Source organism: Euleptes europaea, chromosome 14 (genome assembly GCF_029931775.1).
Source record: "Euleptes europaea isolate rEulEur1 chromosome 14, rEulEur1.hap1, whole genome shotgun sequence".
Classification (NCBI taxonomy): domain Eukaryota; kingdom Metazoa; phylum Chordata; class Lepidosauria; order Squamata; family Sphaerodactylidae; genus Euleptes; species Euleptes europaea.
The window spans coordinates 35,312,250-35,335,011 of record NC_079325.1 but is presented as its reverse complement, the minus strand read 5'-3'; the positions used below and the strand labels follow the sequence as shown (position 1 = coordinate 35,335,011).

Genomic DNA, 22,762 nt, shown 5'->3' with positions numbered 1-22,762 from the left:
TTTATAAGAACATTGCTGAGGGCATCAGTTCATTTTCCCTGCTCTGTGACGGTTGCCTCACAAGACCTTTGTGAATTTTGGGGCCCACGTAGGAGCCCACTTCTTCTCATCGCACATTTTGTTGGGAAGTATTATGAAGAATTGCTAAGAACAGTCCCTGCTGGTGAAACACTTTCATAGCTGCTGCTCAAAGCGTGGTTAAAAAGTCAGTTTGATCAATTGTACTGTATTGCAAATGCACAAGAGATCTCTTAGTAAATGTTGCCTGTTGGGCATTCCTTTCAAATGTATCCAAGTTTTTGAGTGAAAAGTGCAAGCAAATGTGACAGACTTTGCCCAAGATGTATATAATTCAGCTCTGAAAAGCTGGACGTATTAGAGCAAAGATCTTAATGTCAACCCAAGAAGCATTTTTTAATGACATGATGCAGGTCAGCATTTTCTGGTAAATTGGTGCAGGTGCCAGAGTTTTCCCACGGAGTATAGGAGAGGGCAGAGATGTTCAAGGTTTTGTTTAGAGGCAAGGGAGGGTTCCAAGATGAGTGCTTTGCGCTGTTTGCTCTGTCTGTCAGCATCAGCAATTGGAACACACTTCGTTCATTCTTACACAGCTAATAACTTGTCAAATCAATATCTGCAACTCATCACTTATTAATTGATGGCTCCCCGATGATTGCTCTTACAGTTACTTGTAAACTGAAGGACATTTTGCTCTGCTATACAAAAGCAGATGTAGGAAAAATATATATATTGCTTTAGCAACAGCTTCAGGCATATTGTCTGTATTCAATATGCAGTTTTTGGGTCCTCATGATAGATTTTTAGGGCCATTTTATGGAAAGGAGTAAAATTCTAATGTCTAAATTCCCAGCTAGTCTCTGCCCAGAGATGCAGGATCTCAGCACAGCTTTGAAATGTGCCTGGAAAATGTTGTTTTGTAGTTCTTAAGCTGTGACAAAAACTGTAAATGCTTATATGATTTACCGTAATTTATGATAAGGGCCGTGCTAGTTTTTCTAGAGTAAACGTAACCAGCTGTATCTGACCCAGGATGCATATAAAGCATCATCTGAAACTTAACAACAACAACAACAACAAAAAGAACAAATGAAACATTACCCAAATTGCTTTAGGTTTAACTGTAGGTTTAACTGTAGGAAGTGAAGATTTGATGCTGCCAGTGTGTAAATGTGATTATACTGTATTATGTGAAATTAAATACAGAAGAGGTTTTAAGCAATTAGTAATTATAATGCTAGAAGCCATTCTTTTTCTCATAGAATCATAGAGTTGGACCACCAGGGCCATCAGGTCCAACCCCCTGCACAATGCAGGAAATTCACAACTACCTCCCCCCTCCACACCCCTAGTGACCAGAAGATGGCCAAGATGCCCTCCCTCTCATCATCTGCCTAAGGTCACAGAATCAGCATTGCTGACAGATGGCCATCTAACCTTTTCTTAAAAACCTCCAGGGAAGGAGAGCTTACCACCTCCCGAGGAAGCCTGTTCCACTGAGGAACCGCTCTAACTAACTTCTCTTAAAGGCTCCTTAGTTTGCAAAGGTCAGCAAAGCATTATTCATGGGTTGAATTAGAGTTTTCTTCACTGGTTTGTGGATGGTACAGAGGGCTACATGTATTTATTTTGGTCTGTATGCTTGCCAAGCAACCAACTTGCCTTCTGGGAATTTTGTGTCCCTGCAAGATTTGTATCTTTGTGCCTCGCTTCCGCCTCACTCCAAACCCTATATTTAAATTTTCTGTGAACTGCACTTTAAACAAATTTGTCCAGTTCTATAGAGACAAAATTAGATTCGATAGCCTTTTCTGGGAAGGACTTGGCAGATGTGCTGTAACTCCTGTTTTTCAGTGTAATCGTTCTAATTTTGAGGGTGGGAAGAGGGGGTTGAATAAGAAGGGTACACATGTGTGGCTCGAAATCACACATACCGTAAGTATTTTGTGCTTAATACGTTAATTAAGGAAACCTTTAGCAATTGGGAGCTAGCTCATCCTGATCTCTCCAGTTCCTCAACTGCAAAATGAGTGGAGACAGCCCAGTAATGTGGCCCTAATCATTAGCTGGCCTGCCAGCATCCTTCCTTCCAGTTAGAGACCACTTGCTTTTTTGCATGCATCTTGCTGACAGCGTTGCTCTGCATACACATCAGGCATTCACTTCCATCAAACTTTTAGGCAGCATTAAAGAAATGAGAGAACAGCAGTCGGCCAAACCAGAGTATTTATATGCATTTAAGAATAAGCTGGAGTGAAGGTTCTGTAGTTCTTTTTTTCTTTCTGAAGGCAGAGATTGATATAGCTTTCTGCATATACTGGTAGTGATGCATTCACTGTCTTTATTACTCATGTGCATGCAGATACAAGTCAGTGATGATATGGAAAGAGCATTTATCTGAGTAGTAAGTTCAGGGAATGGGATTGGGGGGAGGTAACTTGAATTTAATAAAGTAGGTAATCAGAGTTTCTGCTTTGCCTATTTTTAAGGTAAGAAGACTGGACATAGAAGATCTGAATAGTATCAGGTTTTGGGGAGGTTTGATAGTCTGATAATTATCCTTTCTGGGTGTTTTATTAAAAATCCTCGCCCCAACCCTTCCATGAAAATTTGTCTTCAAGGACAGTGCATAAATTCATAAAACTATTATCAAGCACTTAAATAACAAATAAAACAGCCACAGTAGGAGTAACAAAATAAATGAAGCGGGGTCAGTTAAACTAATAAAAGCAGCTCTGAAAACAGGGAACTCTCTCTCTCCCTAATATCATGTAAATACAAAACAAAAAAGAAATTAAAACTAACCTCCAAGGGGGCAGATTTTGCCTGACACCTAAAAGAGAAAGATGGTCCACCCTCAGGGCACTGTCATAGAGAAGATGATCTCCTGTAGATGCTTTCTAATCTTGAAAGGCAGGGGCATCCAGTGAAGAACCTATGACAACCTTTGCTTGAAAGCAGGCTCATGTGGAGGATAGTGGTTTTTAAGAAAACTGTTACATCCAAGCCCAACATGCATTCAATATCAGGAACAGCTGTGAGTTAGAGTTTTTGTCTTGTGTAAGATGTGACTGATCATCATTGGCTAGAAATGTCCAACTTCCTTGTGGGAAGCACCTCAAATCTCAGATTTGTGGGATGACTCTTCTATTAGGTACCAGCACACATTTTTTAAAATTCTAATGCAAGCAGGCATCCGGGCAGTATGAAGGAGCTTCACCTATTCCCATGTGAGAGACAGTGTTAAGAGTGTTGGACTAGGATTTGGAAAATCTGAGTTCACATTTTTACTTTGTCATGATACTCATGGGGAGATCTTGGGCCAGTCATTCTCTCTGTCTAACCATACAAAGTTATTGTGAGGTGAGAATGGGGAAGAGCGAATCACATAGGCCTCCCTGAACTCTTTGGAGGAAGGTAGTATGGAAACGTACTACAGAGATGAGTGATTAACCTGATTGATCATAAAGGCATTTATGTCACTTCGGTAACCCATGAAAAAGGCACACAGAAACAGCAGTTTGATGAAATGCCTACTTCTCCCTGCTGCACCTTCTCTCCAATTTATTTTTACTGGGTTTTGGCAAGTGAGATATGGAGAGAAATGCAACTCAAATTAGTCAAAAGCTGGAGAAGCTGCATCTGCCTCCTGGGGTGGACTGTGAGCAGTCATTTTTTGCACCCCACCCCTGGCTTTAGCTCACTGGGACTTTCCCCCTCTAAGATCATTTTTCTGGGTTTGGGAAGTTATGTGTAATTTAAGCCATGTGGGTTTTTCATAAATATTTTAGAGGAACATGTTAATTTCAAATGGGGTGCATGCTTGGAAAGCATTCCTATTCTGTGTGTGATAAAAGGTTAGAGACACATAAGGAATAGGAAACATTAGTTTAAAGAGTTATTATGTGGGTATGAGATATTCTGGAGGACACTGATTCATAGGGTCGCCATGAGTCGGAAGCAACTTGATGGCACTTAACACACACACACGAGATATTCTCAGCATTCCAGAATATATTCTTGAAGGATGTTTCTGTTTATTCAAAACATTCCCCCCCCCCCAAATCCTAAACATTAAACATAGCATTGGAGGAGGAGAGAAAAATCTCTAATAAACTTGTGTGGTTCTGCTTGTGCTTAAGGAAATAAAGGCTTATATGGATCACCTTGTGTTGACCTGGATAGCCCAGGCTAGCCTGATCTCAGACGCTAAGCCGGGTCAGCCCTAGTTAGTACTTGAATGGGAGATGACCAAGGAAGTCTAAGATTGCTTTGCAGAGGCAGGAAATGGCAAACCTCCTCTGTATTTGAAAATTCTTTGAAAATGCTTTGAAAATTCAATGAGGTCGATGTAAATTGGCAGCAACTTGGCGGCAGAAAAAAATTGATAATATCTGTGTCAGGGCAACAGATGGTCACTCTTAAAGCATTTTCAGCTCTCTGGAGCTAGGTAGCAGGGAGTCTGTAGCAGAATTAGATTTGTCAGAGAATGGGAAGGGGCCCCCTAACTTTGAATATTTGGTCACAGGGTGTTGTGAAATCTGTCATCTGAGTAGTTACTGCTTTACCTGCATTTTGTGTCTCTATATCTTTGAGCCTTTTTGAACCTGTACATTCACAAGGTGACCTCCTCCTCTGTATTTGCAGCAATTGAACCACCCCAACATAATCAAGTATTTGGATTCGTTTATTGAAGACAATGAACTTAACATTGTTCTGGAACTGGCAGATGCAGGTGACCTCTCTCAGATGATTAAGGTAAGGACACGTTAATTACTTAGGCTGGAAGATTACTCTGAAGTGGAGGCTGGGAGCGGAGAGCATCTGGGAAACAAACAGGAAGCTGAACCTAGTGGCTTCTTTGCCAATGTGTAAAAGAATTGGGGCTTCTCAATCATTTCAAAAAGTAGAGATGCAGTAAATGTCATAAATGCTGATGCATTTGACTCCATTATTACATTAGAAAAAAATTCTGAATTTCTTAAGAGTGGTGCAACACCAAGAGCTTAGGTGTCTGAGCCAATCCATACCAAAGTCTAATTTTGATGCCACTGAAAATGCAGATTTCTGACAGGATATTCCCTCCTAGGCCAAGTTGACCAAGCAGCTTTTCAATTGACAAGCACTTTTAATTGGGAGGGAGCAACTGAAGGCTTAAAAAAAACACCTCTTGACCTTCTTTGCCTGCTTGGATTTAGGCCTGAGATGTTTCAGATGGCTGCTTTTTCTCTTCTGCTGTTTTCAGGAATCCTTGCATTGTGCAACTAGCTTTAGCTCAGCTGTTATCACCTGTTTTTTAATAGTTTCTTTGACATGTTAATCTTGAGACAGGCATCCCCTGTGAGAACAGATGTGGCCTCTCATACTTTCCTGTTTTGCCAACGCTGATCTGAGATGATAGTAAATAATCACTCTAGGAAGCTTGCCACCTCCTTAGTGCCAGGTTTTGGGCTTTTCTCAATACCATGAAAGCCCTGCTTTTGTCCTTAGGGTGATTTTTGTGCTAGTCCCAGTCAGTGCCTGTTGTGAATTATCCCACCTACCACTCATAAGAGATTGGGAGGTGGGGAGCGGCCATCCGCTGCTTTTGACAAAAGACAGGTGTGTGGCTCGATAGATTAGGGGGCATAGCCTTCGAAGAACAAATACAAGCTGAATCCAGATAAGATGGAGGTGATACTGGTTGGAAGGGCTACTGATTTAAATGGGATTACGCTTCTTATGCTTGATGGTGTGCAACTTTTGCTTAAAGCCTTGTTGATTGTTTGTCTCCTGTTGGATAAAGAGTTATCCATGACAGGGAAATGTTCCTTCCTAGCTACGTTCAGTTAGGAAGCTGGCTCCCTATTTGCAGATACCTGATCTGGCCATGCTGATCCTAGGTAGATTTCTGTAACATGCTCTATATGGGGCTGCCCTTGATGATCCAGAAACAACAGTTCGTGGAAAATTATTGTAGTCCATTTGTTACCTGGGATTAGCCAGTGGGACCCCCAAGGTAGTTGGTTAGCCATTGTGTGAAACAGTATGCTGGCCCCATCAGTGGGCACTTCATAAAAAGCCAAATGGTGGCAGCAGTTGAACCAAGAGAAGGAGAGAGAAGCCCCTTCAGGTTTTGGGAAAACCATGTGGGTAGCATGTGCCAGGCAGAGACCTTGGGCAGCCACTGGGGCCAAGACATCTTGGAGGATATGGTGGAATAGGGCCTGCAGGTCAGAGCAAGGCTGTTCCACCACACCCTTTATGACCTGTGGTCCACATGCAAGAATGGCCTGTCTCTGTATATACCCATGCAGCAGCTTCATAAGTCCCAGGAAGGTCTACTAGCAGTACCCTCCCCCCATCTAAGGCACGTGTAGCAGCGTTCTGTTCCCAGGCTTTCTCAGTGGCTGCCCCATGCCACTGGAACATCCTCCCAGAAGAGGTGAGGAGGGCTCCTAGCACCCTGGCTTTATTGCAAAGCTGCAAATCAGAATATTTCCAGACAGCTTTTGGGGCAGACCAAGTCTGGATAAAGGGGAAATACCCTGCTGCTGGGAGCATAAGGTGTTTTTAAATTGATTTTTAATGTTTTATATCTGTTATTTTTATGTGTATGTTATCAAACTGTTTTTATATTGTTACCCTCCTTGGCTCCTGAGGCGCTCAGGAGAAAGGCAGGCATATAAATATTTGAAATAAATAAGCAGTACACAATATTAAGTGTGAAAGCATTTTAGTATAATAAATAAGGAAACGGTTGTTAATGTGGCTAATACTATAATGGCTCCTCATGATTATCAACTGAGCACCATCCAGTGTAGCTGCTGTCAACAAGTATATTTGACACCTTTGGTCTGCCTATTCATTTATGTATTTCTTGTATTTCCTCCATGCACTGACAAACATTATTGAGTTGCATGTCTGTAAATGCATCCCTGTTCCGTGTCTCTGCTATGGGTTTATTACTGTGGCTCTCATATGTACCATTTGTGGTACTTACTGTACATTATACCTTTGAAAGGAAAGATAGTATTTCATCTTTTAAATAGAACCCAAGTTTTGAGACTTTAATTGTCAGGAAACACCTACCACTTCCCCCTCCTTTCTTTCCTATGTGTTAAGGGAGGTGGTAGAAATAGCAGTAGTGACACTCAGAAGATGGTTTTAAAACCAATACACCCCAAACCCAGGGATCCTCTTTGCTCTGCCCCTGTCATCTGCATTATTTATGAGGCATTATAAAGTTGATGTAACTGAGGGTTTGCTTGCAGTACAACCCACTGGAGAATTTTGACTTTCTGTTAAATGTCAGGGAAATCTTATTGGACATGACATTTAAAAAGATTGCTAATTGTGGCCTAGCGTACCCTTCCCTACATGTTTCAATGAGAACGAAGCTAGTGTTAGGGAATAAATAATACTTTTTGCCCTCTGCTGCTCTGCAGTATCTCATACTAGGCTTTGCTTGGAAATGAAGGAAATTGAGTTTTTCTTAAGAATGATCCTGATAAAGGACTAAACAAAGTGAGTTTATTCAGAAATCACAAACTTGGTAAACGACTGAGAGACAGGCTTATTTCTAACTAGGGTCCATAACTAACAGGGCAACATGCGGCCTGTTATTCCTCTCTTTCACTGTAACTAGAAGGTAGAGGAGGGGTGCATTATGGGAACAAACAAGAACACAAGAAGAGAAGGGAGAAGGATCACAACCTTTCTATCTATCCAACTCTCACACTTGCTGCCCCCTGCTGATCTTCCTTTCTTTAATCAATCTTTGTGCACTAGACATTGTATTTCCAACAGGAAATGCTGGCAAAAGCTATTATGACTAAAATGCATAAGATTTCCTTGGCTCTTCATTGGAAGTGCCTGAAGAGATTGAATTTCTGTTTGAACGTATGGAGAGAAGTTTCTAAATATCACCTCTTTTCAGTGGCTGCCTTAGGATCATTATTCACAATCATCAATATTGTGTGGTGGTCTAAAACTAAAGTTGGTGTCAAGAGTGAAGGTGATTGCAGCATACCCCAAAAGTGCAGAAGTATAGATTGTTACCTGAAGGGGGGATTGCTCACTTACATACATTTTATTTACTTATGGAAGTCCTTCTACATCCGCCTCCTCTAAAACATTTGGTACGTCTGGGCACACCCTCAGCCAGGGGTCCCCAGCTTTTTTGAGCCTGCGGGCACCTTCGGAATTCTGATACAGAGTAGTGGGCACAGCCTCAAATTAATTCCCCTGGAGGTGGTGCCAACCTCAGAATGGCTGCCCTTGGAGGTGGCACCAGCCTCAGGGAGTGTGGTTATGCAAAAATCTGATACTAACACTTAAGCATTTCAGGAAGAAACTCTGACTAACCTAATGCCTTTTAAAATTAACTTGTTGTTTAAAAAGAATTTCTTCTATACACACAGCTTACCTTCAGTCTTACAGTGAAGATCCTTGTGCTATGGTTGCAGCAGCTACAAAAGCAGTTTTAAAAAATCTGCACAGCTAATCCAAAGCACTGCTGGACAAAAACCTTACTGGCCCTGTACGATTTGTAAAAACACCTGGCAAGGCACCAGGAAGAGTGTTGGTGGGCACCATGCACTCATGGGCATCCCATTGGGGGGCTCTGAATGCAGTGTTTTCTGGAAATAGTTTAGGTAGGCTCCGTCTCTGAGACAGGAGGATGGTTAACTCCATAAATTCATGAACAGCAAGGAAGCCTAGTATCTGACATCTTATGAACAGATTTGTTGTAATAGCTCTGCTAACAAAGATAATATGGAGGGGACAGGATGAAATAGAAAGAAATGTTAATGATAGGTTTGCAGGGTATGTGTATGTATGCACTGTGTGTGTGGCATCTGTTATCTGTGCCAAAACTGACACCTTGAGTCTCCAGCTTGTAGTCAATGGTCAGTCTTTGTAATTCAGCTGGTTGTAGTGAAAGCAGATTCAGTGCCTTATTACTCTGTTGTTCCTAGGACTTACTTCCCATCCAGCCACCTTTTCTTTACTTTTGCAGCCCTATTTCTTGCCAGAATTCCAAATTCTTGGAAGAAAATAGATAGTGAAAGCAGAATAATATACAAATGAGCCACAACGTGAATACTAATTTGCTTAATTCTGTGTGCAGAATCGCTGTTGCATATATGTGTACATAGGCTCCAATGTTACTCAATGTGTTTTGAGAGATAGTATATAAATATGCAAGATATCCTGTGACTTTCTTGATTTGGGATGTGTCAGCTTTCCTGGGCTTTTATACCCATGTGCGGTTGCTGAGGAAGTTCTGCCACACATGATCTGGCGGAGTACGCCATGGCCCAATATTCTAGGGCTCGTTGACCTGCTAAAGAGAGAATTCTTTTGTTATGTTGAAAACAGATGATGAACATCCTCAAAAAATTTTTTTTTAAAAAAACAGAGAAATCCTTTTGTTCTTCAGACAAAAGTATGCCCGACATTTGTTGTTTTGAGGCATTAAATATGTTCTGCATGGTAATTAACAAGATTAATGCTAATTATAATTGGTGTCCATTCAAAAATGTCAAACCTATTTAAGCATCTTTTTCATAATGCTGTTAATTAGTGAATTGCATTGAAGTTTATACACACAGGCAAGGAGTTAACTGCTAAGAGGAGGCTGAGCTTCTCTGCCGATGGTGCTGAGGACGCTAGCGAGGTGGCAGCTGGCAGTCATGCTTGCCTTGCCAGAGTAGAGAGACAGGGACATGTAGCTGCTTTGTTCATCTTGTTTTTATTTTCTCTCCACAGTATTTTAAAAAGCAGAAGCGGCTAATCCCAGAAAGAACGGTTTGGAAATACTTTGTGCAGTTGTGCAGTGCAGTTGAACACATGCATTCCCGCAGGGTGATGCACAGAGGTAACATTAATTCAGTCTCTTTTCGCTGAATAATAGTATAATGTTCCAATTAGTAAGCGCCTACATTCAAAAACAATTATGCTGATGTTCAGCCAGTGTGTTTAGAGAGACAGTGGAGCTTGCAAGATGGATTTCTCCTTGAGCCTGATGCCTGATTGTTAAAGCATTCAGCCTAAGCTGATCAGGGGGATTATGAAGATGAGTTGCCTCCAGTCACCATCACCGATATTTGGTAGAAGTGTCAAAGCCTCCATTAGAATGGTGGCAGAGGCATTAATGTTGAGGGTAGTGGGTGTAGCAAACTCTGAGCAACGATGCCCTTTCAGTACAAGGGTCCTCCTTAGAGGCTCTGGACTAATGCAGACAGTAGGCTCCCTCCAAAAAACAATCTTTTTTTCTCCTTTTTAAATGCACAGTCAGTGTTTTGAAAGAAAGACACTTTGGGGAATACAAATGTGCCACAAAGGAACAGATGCTTGTCCTGCTGCCGTTCTCAAATTTGTCATCTTTTAGATGTAGCAAACGTTTTGCTGAATCCGCACAGTATTCTGTTCTTTCAAGGTTCCTGTGTAGTGCTTTTTCACCAATAGATCTCAAAGGGCTTTTCTTTCATCCCATTGTAAACAGCACAGGAAACCCATGAGGCAGGCTACTATTTCTTTTCCTGTTTTACAGATGTGAAACTGGTGCTCAAGAAACCCCTTTCTGCAAACCTCCCAGCTGTGACATCCTTACCAACATACAATATTTCTAGAATTAAAGGGTGGAGTGCTCTTGCTATGAATAGTTTCACTTTTTTAACACAATTAATTAGGGATATTTTGTTTGTTATGTATGTCCAGGTGAGAGTGTCTTTATTGTCGCTTTATGAAAATGTTAATTGGTTTTGCAAAAGAAAACTATTCGTTCAAAGAATAATATACTATGTGCAGCTGTGGTGTTTCAGTATAAACTTAGATTTGTGTACATGTGTTTGAGGGAAAAATGTTTAACTTGCCCCACAACTTTCTACTTGGTATGCACAATATACTGAGAAATGTTCCTGCTTTTAAAAAGAAGTAAGAAAATGCCTTGGGAGACCTATGAATGAGGTTGCAAACTGTGGAAACTGGTTAGCTGTCTTGGGGAAATTGACCTTTCTTTCTCTCCTGTTTTCTAGACATAAAACCAGCCAACGTGTTTATAACAGCCACTGGAGTAGTGAAGCTGGGAGATCTTGGACTGGGCCGCTTCTTTAGCTCCAAAACCACTGCTGCACATTCCTTAGGTAATGTTAATGATAACCCAACTCAGTTGGCACCTAAACATGAGAAAACTTGTTTGTAAAAAAACGTCGTTTTTTAAAGCTATTAATGGTTCCACTCTCTTTAATCAACACCCAAAGCTTCACAAGCTACTTTCTCTGCAGCATTGTTCCCCTTGTCTGCCCCAACTAGCAGTTTTGAAAGATCTGAAACGTTCTGTGTAAGCCAGTGAGCAAATTTCTATGAAGATCTGAAAAGAAGAATTGTGATATGTTCCCTTCTGGAACCATTCTTCAAAGGCTAGTCTGAGTTCTGTCTATTGCAGTTCGCCATGGTGACCCTTCCCCCCCCCCTCCAAATATTGCTTGTGCTCCTCAAAACACTGAGAGCTGTGCAAAGCTGTTGTGCCTTGACATTTTGGAAAGCATAAACTGTGGTACCCATTTGGTCCTAGAGGCCATTCAGAAGTTCTTCTGCCTGGTTAGGTGACTGCAGGGTATGGTTTTCAGTCCCTTTTCTGGCTTCTAATAGCCATTCCACTTGGAGAAGGCATCAAGTTGCTCTGAGATTTACTCTGCATCACACTTGTCCAGCAGTTGGCATTGTGTGTCTCAGAATACATCTGGAGAAGAAACCACTGAGAGCTGATTTTGATGTATCCACAAATCAGTGTTATGGTAAAGTACAAGGAGGAGGAGATGGTGGGAGGCTTCTGAGCATGAATTTTTGCCCAGCAAGGCTTCTGATTGACTATGGGAGATTTGATTGGCCGTGCAGATTTTTTTAAAGTTGCGTTGGCAGCAGTTGGCAGCACAGCACAAGGATTTACACTGTGTTGCTGTGCCTACCTTCCTGTGTCAGAATTACAAATGTGCCCACAGGCTCAAAAAGCATGGGAACCCCTGGTTTACAGCAGTATAAAATAAATTTGGCTTCTTTGCCATTTTGTGGTGACCACTGATCTGCATTAAAGCTATGAAATGACACAGTGCACCTTGAGAAAATTCCGAGAGTATGCTTTAAAAAATCTGCACATTTCTTCTGCTTCACCTCTTTTAGCACACTAGTTTTTCAAGATCCACACAATGTGTTTAAATACAGTTTTAGTATGCAATTGAGTGAACCCTGATTCAGTTTTGTAGAATGAAAACCTAAGCCACAATGAGTTGAAGAGCTCCGATCACTGAAGGGTTTGAAATGCCCCAAGTATTTGATGGGGCTTGTGACTACTCCTCTGCATGTTTCAAAATCCTACTTGAGTGACTGGAGAAAAAGTGCATTTGAACATAGCTGGTTTTCTCTCCCTTGAGGACATAGTGAATGTACTAGTACCTTCTTTTGTGGAGGAAGCCTAGCTGTATTCTTGTGAGACTTCTAAAGTCCTAGAAATAGAATCATCAGGTGTGTTTCAGTAACTATGTCAAGCAAAGTTAGTTGCTGTAGCAAAGTTCTTGTATAGACTCTGACTAAGCATCCTTCTAAGGTGCTGCTGGACTCATATCTAAGCATCCTTTTGTGACCTTTGATATCCCTTCCTTTGTGAAGGTACTTCTTGTTTACTCAACATTCTCCACAGTTTAAGGGCAAAATTGTTCAGGGATTCTGAGGTCTTCTGTACTTGCTAGTTGTATATTTAAATTATAGCAGACAATATGTGAATGATTAATGGAAGGGGGCTTGGGGATCAGAAATCTGACTTTTTCAAACAGGTTATGCATATGACATATAGCCAGGTGGTTCACAGTATATAGCTTCACAAGAGCAGTTCATTTGAGAGATTTTCATTATTTTGAGTGTTGCTTCTCTGTTTGTCCAATAGAAAGTACCCTTTTAATACAATTTTTCTGTCAGGTTCAGATAGCAAGGACACAAACACATGTGGCATTAGTGACATTCCTTTATTTGCCAGGTGGTTCACAATATACAGCCAGGTGGTTCACAGTATATATAGCCAGGTGGTTCACAGTATATAGCTTCACAAGAGCAGTTCATTTGAGATTTTCATTATTTTGAGTGTTGCTTCTCTGTTTGTTTAATAGAAAGTACCCTTTTAATACAATTTTTCTGTCAGGTTCAGATAGCAAGGACACAAAGACATGTGGCATTAGTGGCATTCCTTTATTTGCAGCCTCTTCCTCACTGCACACTTGCCAAGTCCAAGTGTAGGCTGCTTTTGGAAGCATTGTATAAGACCTGCCTGTTGTCATTGGTCTTTGTGCTCAGAGGAAAGGGTGTAAGTTTCAATGGGTTGGATCCAGTGATTCCTTTCCACTGTAATGAGTCTTCCTCTTATAGAAAGAACCTTGCTTCAGTGGAGGAAGATATCTTGTTTAATGGAAGGGAGTCATTAGATACAACCTAGTGATTTTTTCGGGTTTTTATTGTTATTATTTACAGTGTATTGCTTTCAATACCCACTCCAAACTCTTTGGATGGGGCAGGCTATACAAATAAATTAATGTTGATCAAACAGCCAAGCTGTGAAATCTTTCTAGGAAGAAGTGACCTCCTTGACAGTATTAACATGTTTCAAACACCCTCTTGTCTGTCTGTCTATCTGTCTGTCTGTCTAATCAGACTTGTGTGCTGCCCATCCCTCACTTTCGGCCGGGCTCAGAGGAGTTCACATCATATTAAGTACAAGACACCCTAAAACCATATCACAGAACCCTGGTAGGGATCTCCACAGTTGGAAGGAACAAGGAAACAATAAATACTCTCAAGGCTGCACTAGAAGTCTTTGCAGTTGTGCCTGATGTCCTGTTCTTAACAATCCAGGTCATGGGATACCCATCTGATCTACCTTCTTTGTGCCACTTCTCATATTCTCTTTGAGTCCATCTTGATCTTTTTTTTTAAGCGAAGGAGTTGTTGCCCCATCACAGCCTGAAGTTATAGCATTAATTGAGTAGATGCATAGCTCTTGGTTGCTATGGTAAAGACATTGTATGTGTTCTTGTAAATTTTACAGAAAATGGCAAAAATGCTACTTCTGTATGTGTGGGGGCAAGCTGTGCCATACCAAAGAATTCTCCTTCTTCACAGCCATGTAAAATTGCATCAGCTGAAGGCAAAAATTAGTTCATGTCAAGTGTTATGAATTCATCCTATTTTACTGTTATTAAGCATAAATTAGAACATGGGATCTGGTGCCACCCAGAAGCCAGGCAACCAATGTCAGGTTCGAATTGACAAGAGTACATACTCTGAAGCCCTCCTTGGTGGCTACTGTTGCTGCACTTCAGGGAAATGGCATCCAGGAAGCAAGTCCAAAGGCAACTGAATGCCAGCAAAACCCAAGTTAGTTCACTTCTACATCTGACACATAGGTTGGCATTTTTGCATTAACAGTCGAAATAAAACCCTACCTGATTTAAAGTACTTTGCCATGTTATTTGTTTCCTAGTGGCACAGTCTTGCAGGTGTATTTTAATGTGGAAACTTACATTTTGATAAGAGGCGATGGCAAATGCATATGCACAATGGCTCTACTTGTGATATTGGATTTTCCCCCTATTTCAGTGTTGCCCTGGCAACCATCTTGAACTCTAATATCTAAGGCTGCTGACCCATGAATTGAGCACAGGGCTTATGCAAATAGATTCACCTAATTTTTTTCTTTGTATTTGCGAACATCAGACTGGCATAAAAGGGCATTAGGCAGTACCACAACTTGTCTGACAGGTGTACTCCTGGCTCTGGCAGCGTAGACGCCTCTGTGTCAGAAATGGAAGCCATAATTAGAGCAAGGAACAGAATGAACGTCAAATGAATTACCCAGCAGCAGATCATATTTGTCAGGAAGGATTGCATACATAAAAATTAAGTGACAGTACATGCCGGGGTAATGAAAGAAAAATGAAAGATTTGCCCATACACTTCTTGCAAGATACAAGCGAATGTCTCGCTTGGAGCAGCAGCAGGCTCTGCACAACAAATTACATGGCTGGATTTTGAGGCTGCTGTTTCTTCACTGCAAGTCAGCATACATAAAGCAAGACAGGGTGAGGCCCATTTAAACAAATACCTGACAGCATGCTGGCAGAATAAACTCAGGTGCACATCATTCTACACTTGGAGTCCTTATGCCAGTAAACCCCCAAAACCTTATTCAAACATGGAAGGGAAGCATGTTTGAGCAGTCAGCCCCACAGGAATGATGGTGACATTGGCTTTATTCAAACATGCATGCAGCATTCTGTTACTGCTACTTCTTTGACCATCAGCCTGTTGCTTCCAGAGTACATGATTCTTTCTTCAGAAGAGCACTATTGATTCAGCTATAGCTTAGCAGAAAGCCTCATGAAAACCCATGTGCTTTTTGCCAACAGGTATTTTATTTTCAGCTGCTCCTTCAGAGAATAAATGTAGGGACAGTGAAGACTATGCAGCACATCTGCTGACTGCAAAGTCCTTTCCAACTAAGCTTCAGTCACTCTCATCTACACAAGTCCTTGTGTTTCTTTAGCACTATTCATTCTTCTTTCAGCTTATGTTGAAGTTCTGACCAGTTCCATATGAGGAATGTTGAATTATTCTACTTCAGATGCACACAGGTGCATAAAGTCTGTGTGTTTTTTCCGTAGACTGAAATTCCTTCTGAAAGTCCTCCTTTGGGGGTATATCACACATCAAGTCTTGACTAAAAAAACTGCCGTGATATTACATCTTTTGGGCATTAAAATCTATTATTATGTCTCTTCCTCCTCTTGGAAAGCAGCTTTTTTAATTTAGGCAGTGGAGTTGACAGGAATGGCTAGAGATTTATACAGTTAACGTGTACATTTAGAGCTCAGTCTCACCACTGAAACTGATGGCAGTAGATTTAAGTAAGAAGAATTCATAAAATGCATAAATCACCTATGGAGTTTATTTCCATAAGCTGTTAGGATGTCCACTCGCTTAGATTGCTGTAAAACAGGTTTAGACAAATTCATGGAGGTGGAGGGGTCTGTCAGTGGCTATTAGCCATGATGGTTAAATGGATCTTCCATGTTCACAGACAATATGCCACTAATTGACCATAAACAGGGGACAACCTTTATGCCCTGCCTGTGGGCTTTCCAGAGCCTTTTTACTGGTGACAGTGGGAAACAGGATGCTGGACTTGGTGGACCCTTAGCCTGATCCATTAAAACAGTGGTGGCGAACCTATGGCATGCGTGCCAGAGGTGGCACTCAGAGCCCTCTCTGTGGGCATGCGCGCCGACGCCCCAGCACAGAGTTCGCCTGAGTTTGTTACTAGAAAGCCAGAGGGACGTGGGGCCGAACTGCTCCCCTCCCCCTCTCCACGCATGCCTGAGGGCATTTCTCACTTCACCCGCCCCTCTGCCCAGCAGCCCAATGGGAGCTCTTCCTCCTACCCCTGTCACATGCGGCAGGGTGGCTCACATGCCGGGTGGCTCACATGCGATGTGAGGGTGCGGCGCGGACGGCAGCCTGTTGAGTCTGTGGCGAAGGTGATTCCCGTGGTGGGGTTGGAGAGGCGCCTCCCACCTTTCAATGAAATCCCCTACTAAAAGAGGAACACCCACTTACCCAGCATGTAATTAACCTGTGGAACTCCTTGCCACAGGATGTGGTAATGGCATCTAGCCTAGATGCCTTTAAGAGGGGATTTGACAAATTTCTGGAGGAAAAGTCCATCACGGGTTACTAGCCCTGATGGGTATGTGCTACCTCCTTATTATAGATGTGGGCCACTGTTAATCGTGTTTTTCTTTTAAGACAAAAGATGTTAATGTACGAGTTGTTTTTTCTAAACTAAAACCTCAGTATTCAGGTTAAATTGCTGTGTTGGCACTTTGCGATAAATAAGTGGGTTTTGGGTTGCAGCTTGGGCACTAGGTCTCTAAAAGTTTTGCCATCGCTACATTAAAACTACTCTTATGTAGTTTCTATTTCTGATGGAAAACATGAGCATCCTCTTTATTGTTCTGCTTGCCTGACCACCCTGATATTTTAGGCAGGGTTCTCACAGCAAGGGTTAGGACTAGTTCTTTGCACAAGACAGGCAGCATCTTGATGTTAGAGTACAAATATCCCCAGTTTGAACCCCAGTTTGATTTTTTTTTTAATTATGGGATGATTTATTGGTATCTGGAATTAAAACTTTGCTAATTCAAGTAAAGTTTGCTAGAGAATGGTTAGAAATTAACAGATGAAATGTTTTATATATATGTTTTCTAATACTTCAAAGACGTGTGTTATGGCTGTGTATTTTAAAGTTTATGTATATCATGTTTGATAGGTTATGAATTTTAATTTAATTTAATTTACAACAATTTGGAATTTTCCAAGTGGAATGTTTTCCTTTTTCATATGTATTGAACAGTTTCAAAAAACCACAAGGGTTCCATATTCTTGCAAAGTTTATCTTGTTAACAGGGGCATCTCTGGAATGTGCAGTTCCTTTAACTTGTTAGTTAAGATTCAGCCTTAAAAAAATCCCCTTATGTTTTCTTTCATTTTCAGATTTTTCAGCAAACCTGAGAGTTCCCCAAGTGTGTAGAAAGTTCTTCTTCCTCTCTACATGGCCCTAATATGAGGATTTAAAGTCCCATGGCCATTTTCAAAATTAGACATATGATTTTCTGCTGAAAGGACACCAAAGTGATGGGTTCAGAGAACTTTTCATCTCCACATTGAAGCTGAACTCAAAAGATAATAGAGGGGCTATTTCCCTTATCAACTTGCCTTACCTGTTACATCACAGGAGCAGATGGCTTTCCTGTGTGGATAGCTACAAGAGAACATCAAATTCATAGTGGATTTTAAAACTTCAACACCCTTCCTGCATTGTTGATTTCGAGGGAAGAAGTTATTTTGGGACAGGGTGGTAGAAAATACCTGTTCCATGGGATAACTGAACTCAGGGACCATGAATCTACATAGAATTAATAGTGCAGTTTCAGTCTTTGGCGGGTATAGGGGAAGTACTTTCACATTTTGGATGTATTTGTTCAAAACAAAGAAACAAGAATCAGAACTGGTATACTTTGGAACAGTGTTGCATAGTCATTTGTACTTGGAGTAGGATATCTCTTGAACTCTGTGGTTGGATGTGTTTTCTTGGTAGCAATTGAGATTTGTATAACACAAAATTGTATTTCTTATATAACCAAAACTGTGGGTGGACATCTGAAATCCAACTTGCATGTCAGTCTTAATATTTTCCTTTATAGTGCAACTTGAAAAGGACATAGTACAATCTTTTGAGTGTGTATTCGCGAGTTGGTGGCTGCTGTTTTGATTTTGCAGATGGGAAACTGAGACAATGTGTTTAGCTGGTTCTTCATAGTGGAGGAACATCTTGAATCCAGATTCAAGCTAAAGTATCTCCACTGGGCCTGATTGATTTCATTAGCATTAACAATAAAGTTAATATTATTATTTGAGAAACAGACTTGTAGTATTTCTGCCTCAGACATTGTGACCTGCCTTGTTACCCAAAGTGGGCCTTCAAAGCCACCCATTAATTGCCAGCATGGCAGCGTGGTGTAGTGGTTAAGAGTGGTGGTTTGGAGTGGTGGACTCTGATCTGGAGAACCGGGTTTGATCCCCCACTCCTCCACATGAGCGGCGGACTTTAATCTGGTGAACTAGATTTGTTTCCCCATTCCCACACATGAAGCCAGCTGGGTGACCTTGGGCTAGTCACAGCTCTCTCAGCAACACCTACCTCACAGGGTGTCTGTTGTGGGGAGGGGAAGGGGTGATTGTAAGCTGGTTGAATGTTCCTTAAGTGGTGGAGAAAGTCAGCATATAAAAACCAACTCTTCTTCTTCTTCTTCAATAATAAACATGAAAACTGACACATGAAAGCAAATTAGAAAAGTAATGGGTATAAAAATAATTAAAGATTCATAGAACTGTTTGAAAATTAGCATAGTCATGCATAAATCCGTAGCAGTCAACCATGCAATTAAAAATTTGTCTTCTACAGTTGTTTTCTATTATTACATTAAACCTTTGAACAAATATGAATTCTTTTTTCCTCCGTGCAGGGTACCCCCGGTATCAACCACCATAGTAAATATCATGCCATCTTCTGAACATGCTTAAATTGTAAAGAGCCAGCTTCCATATATAGTGACTTGGTGCCCATGATCAGAAGATTGAGCTGTAAAAATTATGAGTTGGGTTTTGCTCTTCTTCCAACTTGGAAAGAGTGATGATAAAGTTTCTAGTACAATGGTGTTTGCCCCAGAAAGCAAATTGAGCAGCACCAGCATGCAAAGAGCTTTAAACCACGAGTTGTGCCTGAAACAGGCAGTTAGCCTGGTGTTCTGTAAGTGAAATTCAGCAGCCCAGAACTCACACCTCTCCAGCTTCAACCTGCCTTACTTCATAGGCTGTTCTTTCATCCCCAGTATTGTGTCTTCTCTGCTGGGCAAATGCCAAAGAAACTTTCTGGTTAATAGTCTCCGATTAGCCTATCTTGTCAAATTGGCTGATGTAATGCGTTTCTGAGGTCTGGCTGATTAAATTGGAAGTCTTGTGCACTTTCCTAGAAGATGCTCATTACAAGTGATTCGCACTTAATAGGAATCTTATGGACAGACCATAAAGACAATTGGGCTTGTCAGTCTTTTGTCCTGGTCCTGATTTTAACATTAATGCTTCTTTCTTTTCTTTTCTTTTCTTTTCTTTTCTTTTCTCTCTCTCTTTCTCTCTCTCCCTCCCTCCCCCTCTCTCCCTCCCTCCCTCCCTCCCTCCCAGATTTCTGTCTGTTCATCCATTTGCTGACAACACCACAATAATAATAGGTAAATGTGCAAGGTACACTTGGTTGGGTTGGGGGAGGCAAAGACAGTTCCATAGACCTACTTAATGTGATAGCACAATTTAATGCACAGAAATCAAGAAGTATGACATGCTCATCTATGTAATAAACTCTGTCATTCCGCTTTGTTCAAAGGCCTTTTTCGGGAGTTATGTCAATGACAGTATTATTTTGAATAAAGAGTTGTAAAAGGCAAGTCTAACTTTCTACCCTTTGCCTTAATGTGTTAAGGGCTGTCAAGTCACTTCCAACATATGGCCACCCTATGAATTAATGACTTCCAAAATGTCCTCTCTTTAGCAGCCTCGCTCAGGCCTTGCAAACTGAGGGTTGTGACTTCCTTTATAGAGTCAATCCATCTTATGTTGTGTCTTCCTCTTTTCCTACTACCTTCAACTTTTCCTAGCATTATTCCCTGCAAGTGACTCTTGTCTTCTCATAATGTGACCTAAGTACAATAACCTCAGTTTGTTCAATTAGCTCCCAGGGAGAGTTCAGGCTTGATTTGATTTGGCAGTCCACGGTATTCATAAAACTCTCCTCCAATATCACATTTCAAAGGAATCAACATTCTTCCTGACAGCTTTCTTTGTTGTCCAACTTTCACACCCATACACAGTAATGGGGAATACTATAATATCAATTATCTTGATCTTGGTTGCCAGCACCACATCCTTACATTTAAGGATCTTTTCTAGCTCCTTCATGGATGCCCGCCCAATCTCAAACTCCTGAATTCTTGTTTGTAGTCTCCCTTTTGGTTGATGATTGAGCCAAGGAATCAAAAATCGTTAACAGTTTCAGTTTCTTCATCATCAATCTTAAAGCTGTGCATTTCCTCAGTGGTCATTATTTTTGACTTCCTGATGTTTAGCTATAATCCTGCTTTGGCGCTTTCTGCTTTAACCTTCATCAGTAGTTGTTTCAAGTCTTCACTATTTTCTGCCAGTAATATGGTGTCATGTGCATGCATATCTTAAATTGTTAATGTTCCTTCCACCAGTTTTCACTCCACCTTTATCTAAATCTTATCCAGCTTTTCTTATGATATGTTCTGCACATGGATTGAACAGACAGGGAGATAAAAAAAATATCCTTGTCAGACACTTTTGCCAATTGGAAACCATTCTGTTTCTCCATATTGTGTCCAACAATAGCCCCTTGTCTGGAGTAGTATAGTTTGCACATCAAAACAATTGAATGTTGTGGCATACCCATTTCTTTTAAAACCAACCATGGCTTTTCATGATCCATCAAAGAAGTGCCAACAGAATCAGGTCAGTCCTGGTTTGAGGGTGTGTCATAGTTAGTAAACATGAGGGTTGAGGGTTTTGACTTCTTTTCGGTGATGGTGTGGGCATGGGAGGAAGAAAAGGAGACAAGCACTTTTATTGAAGGTTGCTGTTCACTCGCTTACAATGGGTGAGTCTCCTTTTTTGGCCCAGTTTGCACACTTCTGCAACTGGTGGATGAAGTTCAGGGCCAGTAAATGAATAATTGCCGGAGATCAAGAACAGGTTGGAGAGGATCTGTAGGAAGCTCTTCTTTCTGTATTATCATAATATGTCAGAGCTTGGCAATGGATACTTGATTCCTCCTTTGTATTCTAGATTCATAGAATCATAGAGTTGGAAGGGACCACCAGGGTCATCTAGTCCAACCCCCTTCACAATGCAGGAAATTCACAACTACCTCCCCCCTACACCACCAGTGACCCCTACTCCATGCTCAGAAGATGGCCAAGATGCCCTCCCTCTCATCATCTGCTTAAGGTCATAGAATCAGCATTGCTGACAGATGGCCATCTAACCTCTTCTTAAAAACCTCCAAGGAAGGAGAGCTTACCACCTCCCGAGGAAGCCTGTTCCACTGAGGAACCGCTCTAACTGTTAGAAAATTCTTCCTAATGTCTCGATGGAAACTCTTTTGATTTAATTTCAACCTGTTCTGGTCCGACCTTCTGGGGCAACAGAAAACAACTCGGCACCCTCCTCTATATGACAGCCCTTCAGTTTTATTTTGTGGTTGAATGTGGAGATTGCACTACTTTAGCAGGTGCAGTGTTTGAGGTCTTGAGCAACTCATGGTGTTCCTCTTGCTAAATCAGGTTTTAGGGCTCTCTGGTTGACCTGTCATGTTACAAGGATGAGCTGACCCAAACTGTTAAGGTTTACCTGAAGTGGAAGGATTTTTCCTGCTTTAAGAGACAACAGTTTGACTTGGGAGGTCCTATGCTTAATACTACTCTAGTCTGGTCTCTGCTACTGAAATCCTGTTTATTTATCTAAAACGTTTATTAGCCGCCTTTCTACCATACAGAGCTCAAAGTGGCTTACAATGTAAACCAAACACTAAGCATAAAAATACATTAAAAAAAAACCCACAATCCAACATCTAATCCTGGTCACTGTGCAGCTAAATGGTGGGTGGGTTTGAAATACAGCACAAATAAGAGTCTGAGCCATGGTTAATGATCTTAGCAGTAACTTACTATAAATGCAATTATGTTTCTTTGGGCAGCAGAATAACTGAACATGGAACTAAAAACAACCTTGGATTTAGATTAATGAGTATTGTCTTTGCTTTAATGGGCTGTTGAAGAGCTCTTATGTTAGTGACAACGACGGCAATCAACTTTCCACACTGAATGTGCCCCCCCCCCAAAAAAAAGTGTTCTCTGTGGACATGAGACTGATGGACAAAATGTTTCTCAGAATATACATTGTGTTAATACCTTCATATTCTCTTTGATTTGCTGATTTCTAGTTTCTGGATCATAGTGATTGTATTCCTCCTCCAGCCTGTGATTCTTTGGCTTGAGTACAAATTGTCCTTTGAGCATTTCTTTCTAAT

General features: G+C 41.2%; 1 protein-coding gene across 2 annotated transcripts in view; it reads left to right on the top strand.

Moving 5' to 3' along the window:
• NEK6 (NIMA related kinase 6) overlaps positions 1 to 22,762 on the top strand; it is a 91,251-nt gene that overhangs the window by 54,808 nt on the left and 13,681 nt on the right. For both annotated transcript variants that reach the window (XM_056860212.1, XM_056860211.1), the window contains exons 5-7: positions 4,666 to 4,776; positions 9,772 to 9,880; positions 11,040 to 11,147. In XM_056860212.1, the coding sequence (XP_056716190.1) occupies positions 4,666 to 4,776; positions 9,772 to 9,880; positions 11,040 to 11,147 (328 nt within the window). The remainder of the gene's footprint in view (positions 1 to 4,665; positions 4,777 to 9,771; positions 9,881 to 11,039; positions 11,148 to 22,762) is intronic.